Here is an 18555-nt window from a genome sequence, read left to right on the forward strand (position 1 = left end):
ACCAGGATCAAGTGGAATTTAGTACAAGGATTTAAGAATGGTTCCATATCCACAGATCAATGTTATATACCACGTTAACAAGATGAAAGATGATAATCACTTCACAGATACAGAAAGAGCATTTGACAAAAGTCAATGTTCGTTTATGATAAATGGTTATAGAGGAAATGCACCTCAACATAAAAGCCATAGATGAGAAGTCCACAGCTAACATCTTACTCAACAATGAAAACTTGAAAGCTTTGAGCAGGACAAGAAACAACTGACCAGGGTTCAATCCCTGGTCAGGGAACTATTTAATAAGATCCTGCAAGCTGCACAACACAGCCGAAAATAAGAAGACAAGGATGGTAAGAGAATCCCTGTGCACTGCTGGTGAGAATGTAAACTGAAATAGCCACTGTGGAAAACAGTAAGAGGTTCCTCAAAAAATTAAAAACAGAACTACTATATGATCCAGCAATTCCACTTGTGGGTATTTATCTGGAAAAAAAAAAAACACACTAATTTGAAATCCCATATTCACTGCAGCATTATTTATAATAGCCAAGATACAGAAACAACCTATGTATTATTTACGATAGCCAAGATACAGAAACAACCTAAGTATTATTTACGATAGCTAAGATACAGAAACCACCTAAGTATCCATCAATGGATGCATGGATAAAGAAGATGTATATATATACAATACTATTCTGCCATAAAAATGAATGAAATCTTGCCAGTTGTGGCAATATGCATAGACCCTAAGGGTATTATGTTAAGTAAGACAAAGAACGACAGATAACTTTACAATCTCACTAATACGTGGAATTTAAAAAATAATAATTACAACAGGAAAGGAAACCAAGCTTATCCCTATGGAGAACAGATACGGTGGTTGCCAGAGGTGGGGGTTGGGGAGTAGGACATACAGGTGAAGGGGGTCCAAAGGCACCAACTTCTAGTTCTAAAACAAGCCATGGGGATGTAACGTACAGCATAGTGACTGCAGTTAGCAATACTGTATTACATATTTGAAATTTGCTACGAGTACATGTTAAACGTCCTCATAAAAAAAATATTTTTGTAACTATGTATGGCAATGTATAACATAATGACCAAACCTAATTTACCAAGAGAAAATGGGACAAACCTTTAGCCAAAACCTATAAAACGGTAGGAGCCTGGGACAGGGCAAAGCTGCCCAGTGGTAGAAGCTCAACTTGTCTCCAAAGGCAGAAGAAAACCTTCTGCACATTATGTAACTGAAAGGTATAAGTAAATACCAGTTTGCAGCTATAACTGCCAAAACCTAGTAGAAGCTTCTTTATATGGTTGCTAAAGTATTGTTCTCAGCACATGCTGGAAAACATTTTAATGGACTCTAGGCCGGCAGGCCCCAGACACAAGTCCAAGTCTTCCCTCCAGAGGGTCTCTTACACACACAAGTTGGTGCGTGGGAGAGCCCAGCGCAGGGGCGGAGCTGCTTTCAGCAGCTGCTGCAGGCCAAGATCTTGGCGTGGCTTCTGAGGCACCTGTTGTCCAAATCAAGACCATCAGATGCTACTCCTTTGCCTCGTCCTAATGCTAGGAAAGTAGCTCAGAAGTGCAGCCGCTTCTGTTTAAGTCCTGAAGGAAAGTGGCTTCCCTATGTCCTTTTCTTCCCCAGGTCTCCTGTGTTTCCCAGCTCCTCCGAGATCGCCTGAGTAGCAACTTTATTAGACTTGACATCAACACAAGAACTTGGATCCTTTCAGCGGTCTGGAATGAGGGACCACTTACTGAGTCATCTATCAGGCAGTCTTCAGCCAGTGACTGCACTTTTATGGATGATTCCACAGAGAACGAAGCCTGGGATGCTGAGTCTGGTCTTCTGCACAGCAGGGGAACACAAAAACGGGGCCTCGGTCACCCTGCCCCCTTCCTCCCTGTATTGCCACTTAGGGCCCTGGTGAAGGGTTCAGCCGGGGGTGAACACTGACTTAACAAGGAGAGGCAGGAAGCCTTGCCGAACAGCCCCATTCCTTCTCCAAGCTGCCCAACTGGCTGTTTCCAGACACGATGAAATGTTTAGTCCCACAGACGTTATGCCCCCCAGCTCAGAGAGCTGAAATGAGCTGAGGACATGCCCCAGTCCCCAGAGAGATTGCTATCTGGGGTGAGAATTCACACACATGACAACACCGGACGAGAAACAAAGGCCAGGGCCCCCAGGTGACACCCACACGTGACCCTCTGGTCTGGATCGCTCAGCACCTACAGGACCGTGACAGCATGGGCAGCCCCGGTCCTGCAGCTCTGAGCCTTGTGGGTCTAACTTGTCAGAGCAGACAGACAGCACTCTGCCGTATATTTATGGGAGGCACATAGAAAAGCACTGAATGTAGATTTTTTGGTCTGTTAATTGCCCTGGATCTTGAGTGTTTTGCCTTCCCTAAGCATGAGGTTAAAAAAGAAAAAAAACAAAAAATTTCACTTTGAAAAAAATGTCCCTCTTGGAAATTACATCCTAGGTGATGCTTCTTAGATGAATGTCAGTGTCAACATGCTATGTAAACATCCTGGCCCAGAAGTAAAGCAGCCATACACCACTATAGGAAGAATTTGGAAAATAGGACCACCTTACACTACATTAGGCTTTACAGGGAGTAGAGTACCTTGACCTTATGGAGAAAGCAAACATGATGCCCTCTCCGCTTTAGAGGGGAGGAAACAGCTGATCCAGGGCAATTGCTACTGTAAATTTAAACTCTGCCCCTGCCAAAGATGAACTCAGAACCCACTGAGAATTATTTAGCACTCTGTAAGTTCCTTTCTCATAACAGGAAAGACAGCAAGAGTGACGCCAATATAACACACTACCAAGAGAAAGGTTTGAGAAACCAGTGGCTATTACGTAGAAAAGTTTCCTGTAAATCATCAATTCTGCCAGGTAACTCCGACTCATCCTTAAAAATCTTAGCTCTAAATCACTCCCTCTAGGAAGCCTTCTCTAAAATTAGCCTAAGTAATAAACTCTCACAACGCTCTGTATCTCATCTTTGTGACACTTGCCGGTTTTCATTACACATGGAAACTGAAGCAAACCAGTTTCGGTGAAGACAGGACCATGATGTTCTTTCTCACCATAATCGACACAGTCCTAACATCCTCGGGTAATTTAAAAGTACTTGTTGAATAAAAGACGTTAAAACACTCAGTGTTCTACTCAAGTTTCTTTTTGTGTGAAGACAGAAAGAACTAATAGGAGTGAAAAGTTATTAAAAAAATTTAAAAAGGATCGTTGTAAGAAGACAGGTATCACAGAACCCAACAGTAAAACAGACACACTCATTCCTCAACTATGATTGCAATTAGTTCTAAGCTGTTTGTGGAAAGAGAAAGAAAAAGGAGGGAGGGAGGGGAACAGGAAGGGGAGGATGGAAGAGAGGAAGGAAACTATCATAATTCACATTTTAATAAGCAGAAATCCTACTGTATTTCTAATAATATGAAAGTAACCTTAAATAGTTAGAATAGTATTGATCATATGCATTAAAGTCACAATACTGTGAATAACTGTGGGACCCAAACAGTTGACAGTACAAGTAACATCAGCATTTGTCACTTGGCAAAGTTTTCAAAACTAGGCAAAATTAGGAATGTGTAGAACTCACCTTGGTTTTGTTTTTCCAAAAAATAACGCTAATTTTTAAGGAGACTTATTGCAATGCAAGGACCTAAAATATGAACATATCTGTAGTGATGTCACCGCTCCTGGTATCAGTAATTTGCGTCCTCTCTCTCTTGCCTGGTCAGTATGGTTAGAGAATTATCAACTCTACTGATCTCTTAAGAACATACTTTTGGTTTTTCTGATTTTTTTTTTTCTGTTTCATCTATTACCACTCTTTATCACTTCCTTTCTTCTGCTTTTCTTTTTCTTAAGAGGAGGCTGAGGTCATTCGTTTGAGCCCTTTCATCTCTTCTAAAAGGCATTTAGTACCATAAATTTCCCTCCGTTTCTACTCTTGACCCCATTGTAGAAATGGGCACGAGTACAGAGTTCATGTAAACAAAGATAATTCCTTTCTGAGGGAAGAGGGTACCAGGAGAAATTCAACAGCTAACAAATATCAAGTAGATTCTGAATTTACTCTTCACCTTCCAGAGGCCACAGACTCTCCTCTTGGCTTCTTGCTGCTCCATTCTCCTGCTTTCTCTGCAGTCTCTCTCTGCTTCTGACACAGGCTCAATGGTGGGTTCAGTCCCCTGGCTTATGAGTACCCATCACAGACTAACTACAATTCCTCTGTTTCTTTATTTAGGATTTTAAGAAAGTCTAACTGATCAACAGTCTTGTATCCAAGGCCTAACTAAAATCCAATTAGCCATGCATGGTTGGGGCACAGGGTAACACTATGCAAAGAATTATCCTTTCCAGGGATAAGTGAGGCAAGACAGGGAGTCTCTTTGCAGGCTGGCCGTTGCTCTCAGTGTGGAAGTAATTTGTTTAAAGAGAACTGTGCACCTGGATATATCCCTTCAATCTATGAAATACTCTGCAGAGCTCTAAGATTTACACTTAGTATTTGAAAAAAACATGGGGTGCTTGTTAAAGTAGGAGATTCTCAGGGCTTAGTATTAGCTTTGGGGTAGGGTAGAGAAAAATCTGCTTTTTAAAAATCAGCACCTATAGGTAGTCTATAAAGAAACGAGTAATCACCTCATTTTTGTCTTGAAATCTCATCTAACAGATCTTAAACACTACCCTTTCCCAACTACTAGCTTCATAACACTTTTCCCCCAAGAACTATAGTGCCACTGCTTGGAATAGAACAAAAATTTTAAAAACAAGCTGGGAGCAGAGGGTGGCACGAAGGTGACACAGGCATGACACACGGGACAGGAACACAAGCTCCTGCAGAAAGTCCACCTGGGACTAAGGCAATGAGGCCTGGGCTTTCTGAAGGCTGACAGCCAAGTTTCTGACTTCTAAGGCTGCTGTGTATTCTCAGACAAGTATCTTTTATTGATCAGGCATTTAATAACATGCTCAGTTTTACCTAAAAGTCATGGACTTGGAACATTTTCCTCGGGCGGTCACAGATGCATGAAAAAGATGTGAATTTAAGCTGTCACCTCCCAGCCCATGATTCAAGGATTCTAACTTGTGGTAAGACACCTCAGGGTGCTGCTCCAGAATGACTAGAACTTTGTGCTGCTCCAGAATGACTAGAACTTTAGCAAATTTTCTCTCATTTGAAAATCAGAACTTCCTCTGGATCAGAGTCCCCTAGAACTTCAGAGAAAAGGAACTGCACAGGGTTTAATTAATCTCCTGTGTCCACACAGGGTGGCTAAAGCGAGGGGAGGGTGCACACATCAGGCAACATGCAGACCTGTGGCCGCTGAAGACAGAGGAGCATTCACGGTAAGCCTCGTTGCTTAGAAAGATCAAAACCAATTCTCCTGGATAAAGGAACTCCCTTCCCAGACACAAAGCCAAAACCCAACTTCTTTTAAGTTTACAAAGGGTCCTGATACTTTCTGTTTGTGTGTAAACATTTTAAAATGCCAATTACCTTTCTCAGAAAGAGGAGCTTTCTGAGTTCAACTGCCACCAAGTGAGTCACAAGTGACTTTGGAAACTAATACGAAGATTAGAAGGTCTGTCATCTACCTGGTCAGTCTCACCTTATAGAATTAAAAGGAAAGATCTGCCAAAAAACAAACCCAAAATGAACCCCCAAACTACCAACCTCTAAAAATCCAAAAACCAGGAAAAATTTAAAAACCAAAAAAATCCTACAGATAGAATTAATACATTCAACTGACAGCTATTTAATCTGCCCACCCCTTTCCACCACCACCCCTTGGCCCCATTTCTCACCCCATCCTTATACAAATCTGTTTTCCTAATTAAGCACTTAATTAAGCAAGCAGTGATTCACACCAGGCAAACGTATACTTTCAAGAATTTGCATATTTAGTTTCCCATGTTTCTTTGGAAAGGCTCATCCTTGATGAGGAAGCAAAACTCCAGCCTTCTCAAGTATTTAGTGGTTCCTGGGAACTGTGACTTCTTGAAGCTATTCTTCTAGTGGGTCCAGGGAATTATCTAATTGCAGTGAGAACATGAGGCTCAGTTACCTACCCTGTCAGCTTCTTGCACGCAAGAGAACCTGTAAATGAAAACACAGGTAGGCACCTCCTTCTCTGTACCTTAGTATAACCACTTAAATGGAATGCTAAGTGAACCGCAACATCAAAGGATAAGAGTGCTCTGACATCAAGCCTGTCCTTCCATCTCCCACAGATCCCAACTCTACCAACAGGCCTGATTTCAGTTGAACTGCCCACTACAGGCATTCTGATGGGCCCTTATTAGGCAGTTTTACTGAAAAACAGGGTAGACCTCACAGGGAAAGCTGGTGCACAGGAAGGGACATCTTTTATTCACTCACAGAGTGGCCGTGGGCAAGCTGCTGGACCTCAATGGGTTTCTGTCTCCTCATCTGTAAAATGAGAGTGTTGACAATACCTATCTCATGGGGGGAAACTGAGTTAATACATATTAAACTTGTTAGAATAATGCCTAGAACACGGTAAGCACTGTGTCTGAACTTGCTATTAAGCACGGAAGGTCCCCAACTTAACAATAGTTTGATTAACAGTTTCTTGACTTTACGACCGTGTGAAAGTGGTATGCGTTCACTAGAAAATGTACTTGGGATTTTGAATTGTGATCTTTTCCCAGGCTAGTGATTTTTTTTTTGTTTATGAAGGTAGACAACCAATATACTTACAACATTCTGGGGAAAAAAAAACATTCCGTACCCAGACAGCCATTCTGTTTTCCACTTTCAGGAGAGTATTCAATAAATTACATGAGATATTCAACACTTAACACACTTTATGTCAGATGACTTTGCCTGACTGTAGGCTAATGCATGTGTCCCGGGCAGGTTTAAGGTATGCTAAGCAGAACTATGATGTTTGGGAGATGATGTGTATGGAATGCATTTTTGACTTACTATATATTTCCAATTTATGATGGGTTTATCAGAACATAACCCCACGGTTAATCAAAGAAAATCTGTATATGGGGCTTCCCTGATGGCTCAGTGGTAAAGAATCCACGTGAAAATGCAGAAGACACGGGTTTGACCCCTGATCTGGGAAGATCCCACATCCCACGAAGCAACTAAGTCCATGTGCCACAACTATTCAGCCTGTGCTCCAGAGCCCAGGAGCTGCAGCTACTGAAGCCTGTGCACCCTGCCTCCTGTGCTCCACAGCAGGAGAAGCCTCTGCAACGAGAAACCCGGAGCCCACAGCTGGTGAGCAGCCCTTGCTGAACACAACTAGAGAAAAGCCTGTGCAGCAACAAAGACCCAGTGCAGCCAAAAATGAATAAATAAAAATTATATAATATATATTTCATATATATATATATACACACACACACACATATATAAAAGATCTGTATATAGACTCCTCCTTTCATTCAAACATTCGAAAACAGAAAAACTCCTAATTAGGATCACCTGAAAGCAGAGACATTACTTTGCCAACAAAGGTCCATCTAGTCAAGGCTATGGTTTTTCCAGTGGTCATGTATGGATGTGAGAGTTGGACTGTGAAGAAGGCTGAGTGCCGAAGAATTGATGCTTTTGAACTGTGGTGTTGGAGAAGACTCTTGAGAGTCCCTTGGACTGCAAGGAGATCCAACCAGTCCATTCTAAAGGAGATCAGCCCTGGGTGTTCTTTGGAAGGAATGATGCTAAAACTGAAACTCCAATACTTCAGCCACCTCATGCAAAGAGTTGACTCATTGGAAAAGACTCTGATGCTGGGAGGGATTGGGGGCAGGAGAAGAAGGGGACAACAGAGGATGAGATGGCTGGATGGCATCACCGACTCAATGGACGTGAGTCTGAGTGAACTCCAGGAGTTGGTGATGGACAGGGAGGCCTGGCATGCTATGATCATGGGGTCAGAAAGAGTCGGACACGACTGAGCGACTGAACTGATCTGAACTCACAAAGTCCCAAAACGGTGTACAAATCCTTGAGAACAAACTTTGCAACATAAGAATATTCATTTAATTATCAACTGATGACAAATTCCTTGGGCAAGAAGCTAACTCCCTTAAAGGGATAAAAATTCCCAGACATTCCCAAATGCACCTTGGGTAGTAACCCAGGCCAAACTTCTAAACTAGATTCTTCTGGATATTTTTGGGAAAAAGACCTATATTGAGCCATGATTTCTATCATAATATTTTCACTTGCAAAGCAGGTATGGCACTTACATGTTTTCCCCTTCACCAACTGGTACAGCTTTGCACCTACCTCCCCACCTCCTCTAGGGTTAGTGCAGTAGTAAAATCACTTGTCTCCACCAGGCTTGGAAGCCTATGAAGAGAAGCAGTTGTGCACCCAATCCCATGAGAGATAGTCACAGTGACTCAAAAAAACAGATAATGTAACGTTGAAAGTGGTCTATTTTAAGAGTGGGAGGGGACTTCCCTGGTGGTCCAGTGGTTAGGAATCCACCTGCCAATCCAAGGGACATGGGTTTGATCCCTGGTCTGGGAAGATTCCACATGCTGAGGGACAACTAAGCCTGTGTGCCCCAACTACTGAGCCCATGCGCTACAACCACTGAAGTCCACGCTCTGCAACAAGAGGAGCCACCACAATGGGAAGCCTGCACGCCACAACTAGAGAAAGCCTGCACGCAGCAACAAAGACCCAGTGCAGCCAACAAATACATTTTTTAAGTGGGAGGTCTCAGGAAAGGAATAGGTGGTGAAGGAGAAGACTTGCTAAGGAAGGGACAATGTTTTATCTTGGTAGTGGTCACAGGGCAGCCACTTTATAATAATTCTTTATTCAGGTGCTTCATACACTTGTATGTATACACTTCATACACTTCTAAATATATGTATATTTCACAAAACAACTGTTTTAGGAATGTGGGCAGACACTCACCTCCAGTTATCTTCCGCAGATGGTAAGGCAAAGGAAAAGCACCATTTGGAAGAACAAATGTGAACCACACAAACCTACTGAAAACTGTCACGTTTCAGCCCATGTCCACAATTATCTTCAAAAGCAGTTCCTCCCACTCCCATGACCTTCTTTTATCTGGCATATTACCATAAATAAAAACACACAAACATCAACGAACAACTTCAACTTTTAATAATGGAAACAATTTGCCATTCCAGAAACAATTTTAGGGAGAAAAAAAAAAAAACTCTTCCCCATAAAAATAAACTTAAACTCATGAAAATTATAAATATTATAATTTTTTTTAACTTCTGTGATTTAAAATGCTCCCCTGCAATACCACCCCTTCATTTAACCTCGTTCCTGTACCATCACATACTGAAGAGAAAACAGTATTACAGCAAAGCTTAGATAGTTTAATTTAACATAAGAATTTGTACAATAATTTTTTAAATCTTTGGCCCCCATGGCCTCTTACACATTAAAAATGCTGCAGTCACCAGTGTTCAGGAGAGACCATTGGTCTTCAAGAATTATGAACCGACAGGACTTCAACACAGTAAGTTTTCCAAATTGAAACTTGTAGTGCACATGACAATGAGCGAGGTCCCGGATCATACAGACGAGGATGCCTAATTTAGACAGTCTACTTCAAGTAAAAAAAAAAAAAAAATTTCACAGATACCCATCAGGTACTACACTTTAAGGTCCGAACAGTGTCTTAGTCTGAGAAACGAAGGCTTCACAAAATGAGCTTACTGGGATGGGTAATGAAAAGACCAGGTGGTTGATAACAGTACACTCACACCTAAGCCATAGTCTGAATAGTAAAACCAGTATAAAAATCATGAAGGCATTCCCTGAACAATGAAGGTAAAGTATTGGTTGACAATGTCACTAAAACCTCACTGAGGCACTAAAAGGAACTTACATGCAAAATTAAACAAGATGTGCCATACATATTTTATAGCTAGTTCTACTTTTTTTGGTTTCTTTCCAACTTTCCTTAAAAAGCTTAGGAAGATATGATTGTCTCAGAAATGTGTGTGGCATAGCAGAAGCGACATATCTGCCTCCAACAAGACGGGTGTTCTCTGAGAAGTCAGAAGAGCCACCAAGAAGGGAACAGAAATGCAATTTTTAAAAAAGGCACAGTTCACTTAGGAGGCAAAGAACTGAAGCACCTTGGAATTTCAAAAAGAATCCATTAGGTGTCACCAAAGTGTTAACAATTCCTTGGGAATTTATAAACACCATCTAGACTACAAATAGACTGGAAGGCCCCTCCAGAAGCACACCTCTCCTGCTGGCTTCAGACTAACTACTGCGTAAAATGAGATTATCTGACCTGTTTTAAGGAAGGCTCCTATTGCACATGCACTTCTTTGGTCTGCAGGAACATGCACTTCTGTTAAAAACGTAAGAACCCCCCTCCTCTGTGGTCCGCTGGGAGTGGACGCGGCCCCCCCCACCCCCTCCCCCACTTTACAGTCACCCTTTGGGACTGAGGATCTGATGGTCCGTCCTGTGCCTCCTTAATCCACACCCCTGTTCTACATCAAGTCTACTTCAATTTATAAGACAAAGGGAGAAGGGAGAGCAGTGAGGGGAGGGAAGGAGGAAGAAGGGAGGGGAAGACTAAAGGGAAAGGAGGGCATGATTGTCAAAAAAAGAGTGCTGAGAGCTCCTCACTCTGCAAATCACTCGACAAGTCCCAGTGGTGGGGGGCGGGGGAGGGGGGGAAGGGGGTTGGGGGCTACACTGCCTCCTCCCGAAACTCCTTTTCCACTTTGAAAAACAACCTCAGGTGAAACTGTAACTTCACTGGCGTCATAGCTGATGCTCACGGCCCAGACGGCGCAGAGAAGTTGCACCAGTCAGACCTTCCGCTCCGGGAGGGCGCTAGCTCACCAAGATGGCGGCTCCTCCTGGCTTCCCTGCCGCCGCCGTCAGTTCCTCCTCTGGCTCTAGCTCCTACTTTCTTTGGTTTCCGTTCCCACATTTTACTCACCAGGAAATCAAGCAATATGACAGTGGACTTAATGTCTCTAAACTGAAACCTTTTAACCCCTTAAACAAGCAAGTTCACCTCCTTCTCCACCATCCACTTACCCAAACCACCTTCCGTCAGGACTCCCCACCTCCACCCTCCACCTTCTTCCATACTTCCTCTTTTCTGTCAGACTCCTCCAAAATCCTTCACCAACTCCTCAGCATCCCTAGCTTCCTGTGCCCTTCAATTCACATGAATTGTTTCCTCTGACGTTAAAAACAAAACAAAAAACCCAGTAACAGACAGGTAGTTTCAACATAAGACAAGTATTCAGAGTCCTTGTTAAGCTTTAAAAAAATCATTTGCACAACCTTAAGCTTAACATCATCATATACTTAACTAAAAGAAAATAAGGAAAAATAAAAAACCTCAAAGTCCATGCTTCAAAGCACTCTAGAATGCTCCAGATGAGACCACAGGTTCACAGCTTGCCAAGAGGTAACACCGTGGTGCCGTTAACAGAACAAGCTTGCAGAATCCCTGACAGAGGACGCCCAAGCTGCAGGATGCTGCGTGACCAGTTTGGGGTAACTAGATCTAGAGATTTGTAAAGAGGAAAGGCCCTAGCATCATAGGGCAAGAAAACCGCCCTCCGACAAGAGAGACCCTGGCCGCCGGTGCACACGCAGGTCCCGTGCCGTCCCTGAGGGGCAGAGCGCCCCACACTTTACCCCGGTTTCCACGCCTGGCTGAGGGCTTCTTCCAGCTTGTGTCTGTAGGCCGCGTAGCGCTCCTTCAGGTTCTGTAGCTGCTCGTCTTCTTCCTTGTCCAAGATCCTCAAGAAATTCTGCAGCTCTGGCAGGCTGAAGGCTTCCCACTGTGAGGGAACACAAAAATGAAAAATGCCAGGTGTTTATTAATTCAAGACTTAGGAACGAGGAGGGCGGGGAGCACATGGGGCTGTGATTGCCTTCCCCTCCTGACTCACACTGCCCAACGCTGCCAGGCCTTCTCAGAAGTCCTGGTGGACGAGTGCTGAGCCTCCTGACCAGCCCTACATCCCCACCTCAGCTCACTCCCACTGCCCACTGCTCCCCTCCTCCCAGGGCCTCCAAAAGGGCTCTAAGAGCCAACACCTATCTCCATCAGACACTAACCCACAGAAGCATGAAACGCAACTCCACCCTCCCTTCCACCCTCCCTCTCCGTGGGGTCCTTGTTGTCACTGCCTTCTTCCCCAGTTCCCACTGTCAATCTCACTCCCTCCTATCTACCACCACCCTCCCCTCCAACCCTGGGATAGCCTCCTAGCTCCACTTTTCCATTCCCTAATCTGTTCCCCCAAACAACCAGCCTGAACACTCTCTCTAGAATGCCAGTCTAGGCGTGACCCTCCACATCTGGAATCATCCAATGGCTTCCCGTGGTTGTTTCTGCTACGTCTGAAAGACCCTCCCCTCTCCAGTCCATCTCTGTCCCTGTGCCCCTCACTCATTATCCTGTGTGGCTTTGCAGATGCTCTCCCCTCCTCCACTCTGCCTGGCAAACTCCTGAACCTTCAAGTCCCAGATTCAATGCCACTGTCTCTAAGAAGCCTTCCATGATTTCCATCCCTTCTCTCTCAGTCAGGATTATGTCTTTTTTAGAAACTTTCACTGAACACTGGAAGCCCTGATCACGGCCTGATCACATAGGATCTAAATAGTATTATAATTATTTGCTTAGTATTTCTCTTGTCTGTACTGCATCTGTTATACTTCCAACTATGTGGGCTTTGTCTTTGGCCCTTGAGCTTCTGACTTCATATTCCCTAATAGCACCTGGTACTTGGCAGGCACAAAATGTTCATGGCATTTTTCTTAAAATTAAAAAAAAAAAATTTTTTTTTAAGCAGTAAACATCAAGAAGGGTATGTGGCATGACCTGGGAGGTTTCTTTCCAAACTACATGTCCTCCCCTCCCAAAAGGAGGCCCTCAGTCCTGGGCTGAGCACCACTATCTCGGCCAAGAGCAATGTCTGATGGGGGACTCCCGGGGCATGTGGGGTAGGGAAAAACAGGATAACCTATTACAAGTGCAGAGAGAGGAGACAGAATAAAACCACCAAGCGGATCGATGATTGAAGGAGATTGGCTCTTGGAGATTGACTGAGCTAGTTACTAAAGAAAATGAGAAGTGAAGCAGGAGAACAGAAATGTCTACATTAGAATACTCTGTTAATTTGAAAATTAACAATTTATTTTTCACATAAGTTCTCCAAAATAAAGACGTTATAAAATAGCATCTCCCTCCCACTCTCTGACAGCTATGGAAAGTTTCTTCTCTCAATTCAGTTAACCTCGAAAACTTGAGACACAAGCATACCATAGAAAGGTCAGAAAAGCAATCTGGAACATTAGAACACAATGTAAAGTGAATTTCAAAACAAGCCAACATAATTCCCTCCCAGACAATGCAGCTCCAATTACACTAACTAAACTACGTGCAACACTCAGAAAGCAGCACCAAGAAAGGGAAGGTGCTGGCAAGACTGTGCTGATATGTCTGACTTGGGTTTGCAGAGGGTAGACTATCGTGTGCCAACCAAAACCTCAAATTTTAGACTTTTGTAACCAAGCTATCTCTTCAAACTGAGAGTGGATTTTAAAGATTTCAAAACATAAAGATCAAAAGAAACTTCCAAAATGTCCCAAATCACTGTCTTCCTAAAACTCCCCTAAATAAAGTTCCAATTTACAGTGACATATAAACATACTCTTTACCAAGCATGTTTACATACATTTCTAATTTGTGACTCAAAACCACCTTTTCAAGTCCCACTTTACAGATTTTAAAACTGAGGACTGAAAAGAGTAGACTTACCCAAGGTTGTGCTCCTAATCTGGTAAAAGGAATGGTAGGAAGCAGAGTCTTGGTTTTTTAACTTTTAACCTAGAACTATTCTCACTGCATCACAAAATGTTCTACACAGACAATTCATGCCATTTCCGATTCTAGACAAAAGGCTGAGACCCAGAGCTTGAGAGGTTTACTCAACTGACACTTGATCTAGAAGGACAGTCTAAAGTGCCTTTTCCCTCAACTGAACTGATCTAAATACAAGCCTTCTTGGAGCGAAAATGGCAAATAATGCACGTATAGACATGAATTCTTAAATCATCTGGGCAAAGAGGAAAGAGAGAGTCTAGAAAGTTAAATGGCTTTCATAGTAAAGAGACTGTGTTTCCCTTTATTCCCTTTAGAGCAAAGGAGCCTGGAGACTTTGATTACCAGCAAACATATGGAGAGTGTCGACTTTCAAAGCTCAGCTGGATTAGAGTAATTTGGAGGTAGAAAGGGTGAAAATGAGACTGGGTGGTGATCAAATTTTAAAAAAAGTGTATATCCTTCCACCTCTGAAAATTACAGACCAAAATAATGAGTGTTACAAGAAAATTATATTGTAGACTAACTCTGGGTTCATTTCTGACAATTCAAAAACACCCTGCCTCCACAGGACCACCTCTCCTCCCATGACAGGCAGACACACACATTCCCTCCCTCCTCTCCACCCCTCCTCCTCCGCAGTCAGTGGTAGAGTCACTAGACCAGAGCGATAAAACAGGACCAGCTGGTCTGCAGAGTTGAAAGCAAGAATGAACAATCACTTACCTCTCCAATTTCATGTTCGCGAAGAACAAAACTGAGTGTGTCTGTTCTGGGACCTGCTACCAAACGCAGGTAGAGTGGATGTTCCCGGTCCGAGAGCTTGCAGGCGTAGACTGGTGAGAATGAGAGGCATGTCACAAACACAGCACGACATCATTGCCCTCCCCATCCCCAGATCAACGCAACAGTGTGATTACCTCAGCCACCTGGGCACCACCCCTCATCTTGTCACCAATAAATAGCCCACAGTGGAATGAGTTCTATACTATTTCCATTCTATCTGCATAATGTAAACTGGGCCTTGATTTTAAAAAGGAAATAATTCTTGAGAATGGATTTAAATGAGTAGCACTCTCAAAATGGGCTTATAATTAATCCCGTTCCTCCTTTTAGAAAGCAAGATAAACTTAAAAAAGGATCTGTAATCCCTGCAACAATAAAAATATACCTTCCCAAGAACATGAAATCAGAACTCTAGAAGCAAATCTTCCTACAGATTAATTTAGAATCAGCAGGCACAAACAAAGCAGTCTGTCTGAACACAAGCTCTGCATTCTCTCTCTCTCTCTCTCGCTCTGCATTCTCTCTCTCTCTCTGCCTTGTAGGGTTGAAAGATTTGCCATGTGGGTAATACATCAGTAGGATGCTATTACTGTTAGATTATGCAGCTAAAGATCAGGTGGGGCAGGCAAAGACGGTGGCAAGACAAACTTCCAGATACCACTGCGTTATACATTATATATACATCTCCCCTGGAGATGTAAACTTCCCCCCACTGCTGAGTGCCTGTGGCCTCTGAAGGATGGGAACCTCGGCCTATTCATCCCTGTATTCTGCAGGCTCAGCCCACAGTATGTGTTGAAGAAGCGTGAGCATACTCAGCATCTACTGGGGTTTTATCCCTAGGCAACCAAGGGACTTTCCCATCATGCCAAGGTGAGTGGATTTTCTGCCACAGCTGCTATAGGCTCAACTCAGAAAAACTAGGGAAAGCACAAATGTTCACATATATACACCATTTTCAAATCAGTACTTAGTGAATCACTAAATCCCTGCTGTCCACCATCGGTATCCATTTCTGTTCAGCGATGACCTGATCTGGAATATCTTATTCAGTTTCATGCAGTAATTTAAGATTCTGTTTAATCCACTGATAGTGGGTATTAAGTTCAGACAGGTAGACCTCAGATCAAAATGTTGTTCATCCACTGCACATGCCCCTGGAGGGGTAGAGGTGGGGTGGGCAGGGTGCCCCCATCCCAGGGTCACACCTAGCATGAGACAGGCTAAGGGAAAAGGAGGGCCTAGGACTGTGCCATTGACAGAAGCCTGCAAGTTCACCAATCACATCCAACATCAATGTGCTACTGAAACCTTAAGCCCAAAGGCATTCTTTGTGCTGGGTGGGGCAGTGGGGGCAAAGAGGAGGGAGGCTATCCCATAAATCCTCCATAAATACCCATCACATACTTCACATACAGATACCTCTGGGCTCTCAGACCGAGAGCTGTCCACCTGAAAAACTCGGACAACCAGGATGCATTCACCATTTATTCCAGAATATGTCCCTGGGCTCTGACATAACTGATACAGGTACATCCACCAGTCTTCCACAAATGAAGTCAAAAGACAGAAACAAAAGCAGGGACCATTTTCATTTTAAGCATGGTACCTTGATCTTCCCTGTGACACCGCTTATAAAGTGCAAACTTGGTAGGGCTCTCGGTCACAAGAAACTTCTTAAGCAGGGCCTCAATCACTTCGCCAACCGTGTTTGTGCTGCTGATGTGAAGGGTGTTCATACAGCCATTGCTACTGGCAGTGGGTTTTCCAGCAGTGTGTGAAGGTTTGCAGAGTTCCATCTGTACTTTAATGAAGCCAGTGTAAATCCCATTTGAATTCTGAGGCAGGAAGAGGAACACACACATGAGCTGGGCATTTTAGGGAAGGAGCATATCAAAACAACAGAAAAGGAAGGTGAAACACTCCCTCTCTTGTTCGCTTCTTTTATGGCTTTGTGGCAGAGGCTCACTCAAGAGGGCCCCTCAGGAGATGACCTCGGAAAGGTTAACACACTCCAGGAAAATGCTTCTCAGGCAAGGTCTGCAGGGCAGATGTGGGGACCAAAGCCTGCGAAGCTGCATGTGAAAGGTCGGGGCCCACGGGTGAGCCTCCCATCCCCTGGCACAGATGCTGGCCAAACCACAAGGCTTGTTAAAGCTTGGGGCCATGTGCAGGCTAACTGCTCAAAGGAAACAACATCTCCAACTGATGACCAGCTATTACACAAAAAAGGAAAGTCACAATTAGGACTCTGAAACAGTCAAATAACAAGCAGCAGACAGGAAGCAAACAAGCTATTTTCATTCCTAGTGGCTAGCCTATGTGCCAGCTATTACCAATTTTGTGTAAACTATTTTATATAGCGTAGGATTCCCCGCTAGCATGGGATATACAATGAGGCACTTCAGACACCTCAAGCAGAAATATTTTTAGAACAAATTCAAGTTACAATGTAAACCACAGACATTATGATACAAACACTTGTGTTTTCTTTTGTTTTTTTGTTTGGCTAGGCCACGCAGCATGCAGGGTCCTAATACCCTAACCAGGGGCTCCTGCAGTAGAAACGTGGAGTCCTAACCACTGGACCAGGGGAAATCACCTTCACTTGTCTTAATTGGTGGTAGAATATTTTAGTTGCTACAAATAGTTATAATGGTCTGGTCTTCACTTTTAACTTCTAGTATATTCAGAAAAAAACAAATATTGTAATGCTTTATTTAAATGAGCCTTCAGGTTAAGTTATATATAAATGACAGTTAACACAGAACATGAAAAATCTCCTTTATGGGCCATTATTTTTCTTCCTTTCCACAAGATCAATTTATAATACTAATTCACTCATTATTCTTGTGGAAAGTATTATACAACATTTCACTTTTTCTTTTTAATCTTTGAAATGACATGGAAATTTGCATCTGTTTTAATCTCCGAGGAGGAATGTTCTGCTTTGATAAAAACCATGTTTGAAAAAGGAGATGTAAGACTGGTGGAATAAAGAGGAATATTATCTGCTGCCTCCCTTTTGGGGCAGAATCCCACCAGATAGGGATCCTTTCTCACAAGGTTTATACTTTTAAAAGCTCCTCCCCAAGGGTCACAGAATTCAGTGGGACCTGTTCTAACCAGGTCGTCCTATCTGAGCTCTGTCAGTTCAGGGTCACTAGACGGCCAGGCAGGGCTTCAAGCCCCTGGACACTGGCACCGAGGGGTGGCAGGTGCTTCGAGGAAGGTCACCAAGTGGCGGGGCAAGGCCAGACCAGCCAGAGGAACCGGCAGCGGGCTCTGCTGTGGGCTCCCCTTCCTGTGCCACCAAGCCTGGGCTTCTCCCTCCTACATCCTCGCTCCCCACTGAGCTTCAAACAGCTCCAGCACAAAGTTGCAGAAAACACAAAGTTGAAACAACAGTGTAGGAAGCTGAGTATTATTAATACACGTTCCGTCTTACACCCACAACCAGCTGAGAAAACTCCAAGCTCAATTATATCCCAATCCATGGTGACAAAATCCTTTTCCTGACACTTCCAGATTTATTTGCGTAAGGTAAAACTTATCTAAGGCCTTGTTAGAATCTGAGTTACCGCCCCTGTGTTAAACAGGCAAGGATTACACTCAATGCTAAGAACCCTTTGGAGGTCATAACATCTTTCAAAATAAAATGTTATGAAGCGTTGACTGATTTTGAGATAAAGCTACTTCAAAATACAGCTTTCATTTGAAAGATGCAGAAATATCGGGTTTTCCGGTCCTATATACCTTAATCTTTAAATTTCTGCAAGCGTGATTCAGACATTTTAAAACATACAGACTGTGGTACCAACAACTTATAGTTGTCCTTTGACATTGTCAAGCTAAACAGTATTATTA

General features: G+C 43.3%; 1 protein-coding gene across 2 annotated transcripts in view; it reads right to left on the minus strand.

Moving 5' to 3' along the window:
• Nucleotides 1-9153: 9153 nt before the first annotated feature.
• The window catches only part of RASSF3 (Ras association domain family member 3), a 76569-nt gene continuing 67167 nt past the window's right edge, over nt 9154-18555 (minus strand). For both annotated transcript variants that reach the window (XM_019960882.2, XM_070788580.1), the window contains exons 3-5: nt 16298-16526; nt 14629-14738; nt 9154-11854 (exon numbers count right to left, since the gene is read on the minus strand). In XM_019960882.2, the coding sequence (XP_019816441.1) occupies nt 11705-11854; nt 14629-14738; nt 16298-16526 (489 nt within the window). In that variant the 3' untranslated portion in view covers nt 9154-11704. The remainder of the gene's footprint in view (nt 11855-14628; nt 14739-16297; nt 16527-18555) is intronic.

This window comes from Bos indicus, chromosome 5 (assembly GCF_029378745.1).
Source record: "Bos indicus isolate NIAB-ARS_2022 breed Sahiwal x Tharparkar chromosome 5, NIAB-ARS_B.indTharparkar_mat_pri_1.0, whole genome shotgun sequence".
Taxonomy (NCBI): domain Eukaryota; kingdom Metazoa; phylum Chordata; class Mammalia; order Artiodactyla; family Bovidae; genus Bos; species Bos indicus.